Here is a 4,383-nt window from a genome sequence, read left to right on the forward strand (position 1 = left end):
GAGCTGCAAACGTGACAGATCTAATATCTACAGGGGTGATATTTCTAGTAGAAGCGGCTGGAAGACGTCTGTCAGATGATACTACAGATTAAGGCAAGGATGAAGCCAATACTGATAAACCAATTCCTTGGAAGCTGGGTCCATTCTGGGTCCAAAATATTCTTTCATCTGTCCCGATGATAGCTGCCTGTTCATCTTTATTTTAGTCTGTGTCCTCATTGTAAATGAGTTTCCTTATCTCTCACTGAGGGTCACAGGGTCACCCTCGACAAACTTTCCATCTTTGTTGAGGAAGTGGAGAGGATGAAGAATGTGTGTCATTTTACCCTGGAAAGAATCAAGTGATCCTTCGTCACTGATGTCTTCTGGCCACTAGAGGGAGGAGTTCAGGCGACTCCAATTCTTCCTGCTATCTCTCTGAATATGTTTGTTTTGTTTCCAGGAGACTGTTTTATTGCATAAAAATATGTAAACCTAACTGTATGCATATTTCTGCCTATAGACCACACTTTAGATAGTAAACACTCAGACACCTGCAATTTGAGTTATATTAAATCTGACCTTTTTAATGAAGTGACCTCTGAAGGCGACATGTTGAAATTCTATGAGGAAGCCACAATGGGGTGATGACACTTAAGCTTGATTTATGCTCGTGCGAAAAATCGTCTGCGTCGGTACGCAGAGAGTCTGCGTCGCCGCGAACCCCCTTCGCAGAGAGTCTGCGTCACTTGACGCGCACCTCCAAAAAATCCTGACTACGCGTCGAAACGACGCCGACAGCAGGGACATGCGACGCAGACCTCAAGGGCTGTGATTGGTCCGCTTTACGTCATTTCCGGTTCTCAGCTTTTCCGGTTCGTTCTGTATACAAGGGCGCCATTTTTAAAATTCTTGGAGCTGCACTTCGAGTTCAAGATGGACCAAGCTGAAGAAAGACTGATCGAAGAAGTGAGGAAGTATGAGCATCTGTACAACTCATCTTCTTCGAACTACAAGGACAGCCAGATGTCAAGTAATTCTTGGAGGGAGATTGCGCAGAACCTCGGTTCGGACTCTGCGGACTGCATGAAGAGGTGGAAGAACTTGCGGGACAAGTTCGTCCGCCACCGCAAGAAGATGGCTTCCAGGAGCGGGGACCCAGGTGGCAAGAAGGTCCCAGCCTTCTACATTTTCATGTCCTGGCTGGAACCGCACGTAAAACATCGTGAGACAGAGTCTAATTTTGGATCTGAGGTAAATATCTCTTCGTGCTTTTTCATGAGCCTTGTGCAGGTGAGCTAGCTAGCTCGCTAGCAAGCTAACCGATTGTAAACACTCGTGGCACAGTGCTTGCAGTTTGCATGTTCCTTTGTTTAAAATAAAATAAAATACGATGTAAAATGACTGGATGGAAGCTGTACTAGCTTTGGTGAAGGGCTGCTACTACACGGTTGGTTAGCTTTATCTGCAGCCTTTGTTCTAGCTAACGTTAGCAGTGACTGTAAACACTCGTGCCACCCAGTGCTTGCAGGTTGTGCAAACAAAATAATAGGTTCGTTATTGCTATATATGACACCAATACTTGTTTTTTTTGGCGTTTTAGTTAGAAATACAGTGTACATGATTAGATAAGAATCTCTGTATAACCTATACCAGTGTAGTTTCTTAACAATGTCTGCCTTTTCTTAACCACAGGAAAATACCACATTCCTCAATTCAGAGACCGATTCAACATTGCAGTCTCTGTCAGAGTCATCAGAGTCACCTTCGCCAGAGACACCCACTCCAGAAGAATTTGCCTCCCCCCAGCCTCAGACTTCATCCATGTCGGACAGCTTTCTGTCTCCCACCTCACCTTCTCCTTCTGCCAGACTGAAAAGAAGAAGGTGCATGGACCAGGGAGACACGATAAACAAGCACTTGGCACGTCTTGATGAACGTCGGCTGGAACTTCAACAGAGGCTGGTGCAGGACAGTGATGAGTGCTCTCGGTTTGCGCAGACGGTGGCAGACATGCTACGTAGGGTGCCAGAGAGCAAGAGGGCTGATCTCATGTATGACATTTATACAAAACTGTATGAAAACAGGGAATAGCGGTGAACACTAAACTGACTCCCTTCCATTGCACATTAACATTTTGCCGATTTGCTGGTTTGCTGTTGTACTTGTTGTAAATAGTTCCATTTTTTTACTTGTCTATTCTAGTTTAAATTGTATATTACAGTTAATATTTATTTAACATTGTTGCTGCGCTTAAGATTGTTAACCAGTTACTGCACCTTATTTTTTGAATAATAAAAACTCAGTTTGTCTGGAAACAGTTGAATTTTCATTTCTCTTACCCCTTTAATGCACAACATGCGTCACAAGTGACCTGCATGATTTTAAATCTTCAATATCTTTGCAATTAATTGATATATCCATTCAGGACTCCATAAATCCCTCAATTAACTTGGTTTGAATTATGAGCTTCATAAAGAAATGGCATGGCATGACATGAAAGATGTACATGCAGTAATCAGAAACAAGATATGTAATGAATGAGAAGTTTATTGGCAAAATAAGTCACTTGTGCATTACAAGTTTACATCGCATCACTGTTCAAGTGTGCCACGAGAAACAATGTCATTCTGCCATGGCACAGAACCATGTGCTGACTGAAAGAAAGACTTGAGGTCATTTCTAACAGCCATGGCAGCTCTGGTGGATCGGGCTCTGCTCATCTGAGATGGAGGGATAGGGTCCAAAAGGTTGTCCCCGGTCACTTCTCTTCGCCACTCACCAGGCCTGAAAGACCCAGCACTTTCCGTGTCTGCAAAACTGGGTGGTATGTAGCGGCACTGTGGGCTGGCCACCTCATCTGTGTAGGCAAGGTAGTTGTGCAGCACCACACAAGCCTTCACCACATCCACAACTTTGTCAGGCCGAAACTCAATTGGTCTTCCAAGAATCCGCCAGCGTGCTGCTAGGATGCCAAAGGAGTTCTCAATGACCCGCCTGGCCCTGGAGTGGCGGTAATTGTAGATCTGCTTGTCTCTTGTCAGATTCACTCCTACATAGAAAACAATATTAAAAATTGTTACTCTTCAATCACGGTTTAACTAAATATCTAGTACAAATTAAATACGACTATTTAATTTTTAATTAAATACTACAACTGTATCTGCACAATACCTGGGAAGGGGCGCATCAGGTTGCAGTGTAGAGGGAAGGCAGCGTCGCCAACAACGACGTGTGGAATCGTGACCGTGGTCCCAGGAAGGCCAGCTGGTGGGGGCAGATTCAGCTTGTGGTCAAGCAGCATCGACCCAAATCTGCTTTCCTTAAAAACGCCACCATCGCTTTCACGTCCATAGGCTCCCACGTCCACCATTGTGAAGCGGTACCTGGCATCGCACAGTGCCATCAAAACAATGGAGTGAGCACCCTTGTAATTGAAGTAGTCGCTGCCTGCCCGTGGCGGTGCCTTGATGTTTACATGTTTTCCATCTACACACCCAACACAGTTCGGGAAGTTCCAGAGTCTCCAGAAATCACCTGCTATGTTTTCCCACTGGTTTGTTGAAGGGCAGGGCAGAAATTCTGGCTGCAGAACTGTCCACAACGCTTTGCACACCTCCGACACAATGGACGACACAGTGCTGGAAGCTAGCTTGTAGCTTGCGGCTACAGCCTGTTGGCTTGAACCTGAAGCTAAAACTCGAAGCGTCACTGAAAGTCTTTGTGCTACATCAACAGGCATACTGTGTGTCGTCTGATGGTGGATGAGAGGTTGCAGACGACGAACAAGATCATCAAATCGACTTGTAGACATCCTGAAATACCTGAAGTGCATCTCATCGTCCAGGTCCTTCAGTGGTCGAACAAGTGTGGCAAATTCTCCTGTCCTTTGCCTTGACTCGTTCAAAGGGCGTACAGACCACCTCCTCACACGTCTTCTCTTTCGTTTAGTTTTAAGCATTTCCACGAGAAGCATTTGTTCTTCAATATCGATCAGCTCCAGCTCCAAAAGTGTCCTCTCTCGCTCAGTCGCCATTGTTCACTGTGCTGTTCACTCTGCCGCAACCATAGAAAAAAGCCGGAACCGGAAATGAAACACTCCACGCACGAATTCAGGAGATTTCGCGACTCAGCGCCCCCTAGCGTTGTGGCTGTAAATTACCACGCACTGCAAAGAAACCGACGCACAAGCATAAATGCCAAGTGACGGCGATCATGTTCGCCGAAGCTTCGCAGACAAATCGGCGCAGAACCCTAAATCAAGCTTTACTCTGCGTGTCTGGTGGATGATAGCATTAGTGAAAGGCAAGCTCATGCCGTGGGTGGCACAGTGGTGTGGTGGTTAGTACTGATGCCTCACAGCAAGCAGGCTGGCTGACTGGGCCTTTCTGTGTGGAGTTTGCA

General features: G+C 45.8%; 2 protein-coding genes across 2 annotated transcripts; one reads left to right on the forward strand and one right to left on the reverse strand.

Moving 5' to 3' along the window:
• Positions 1–915: 915 nt before the first annotated feature.
• On the forward strand, positions 916–2,073 carry LOC311493545 (uncharacterized protein; the record flags this gene model as incomplete). Its single annotated transcript, XM_084552254.1, has 2 exons — positions 916–1,233; positions 1,675–2,073. The coding sequence occupies 2 exons, from the start codon at positions 916–918 to the stop codon at positions 2,071–2,073; spliced, it is 717 nt and encodes a 238-aa protein (XP_084408380.1).
• A 500-nt stretch (positions 2,074–2,573) lies between these two features.
• LOC311493536 (putative nuclease HARBI1) lies at positions 2,574–4,015 on the reverse strand (the record flags this gene model as incomplete). The annotated part of the gene is made up of 2 exons (XM_084552242.1): positions 2,574–3,031; positions 3,154–4,015. 2 exons carry the CDS (start codon positions 4,013–4,015, stop codon positions 2,574–2,576), a joined length of 1,320 nt encoding a protein of 439 aa, XP_084408368.1.
• Positions 4,016–4,383: the final 368 nt, after the last annotated feature.

Source organism: Chelon labrosus (genome assembly GCF_963514085.1).
Source record: "Chelon labrosus genome assembly, chromosome: 1".
NCBI lineage: Eukaryota > Metazoa > Chordata > Actinopteri > Mugiliformes > Mugilidae > Chelon > Chelon labrosus.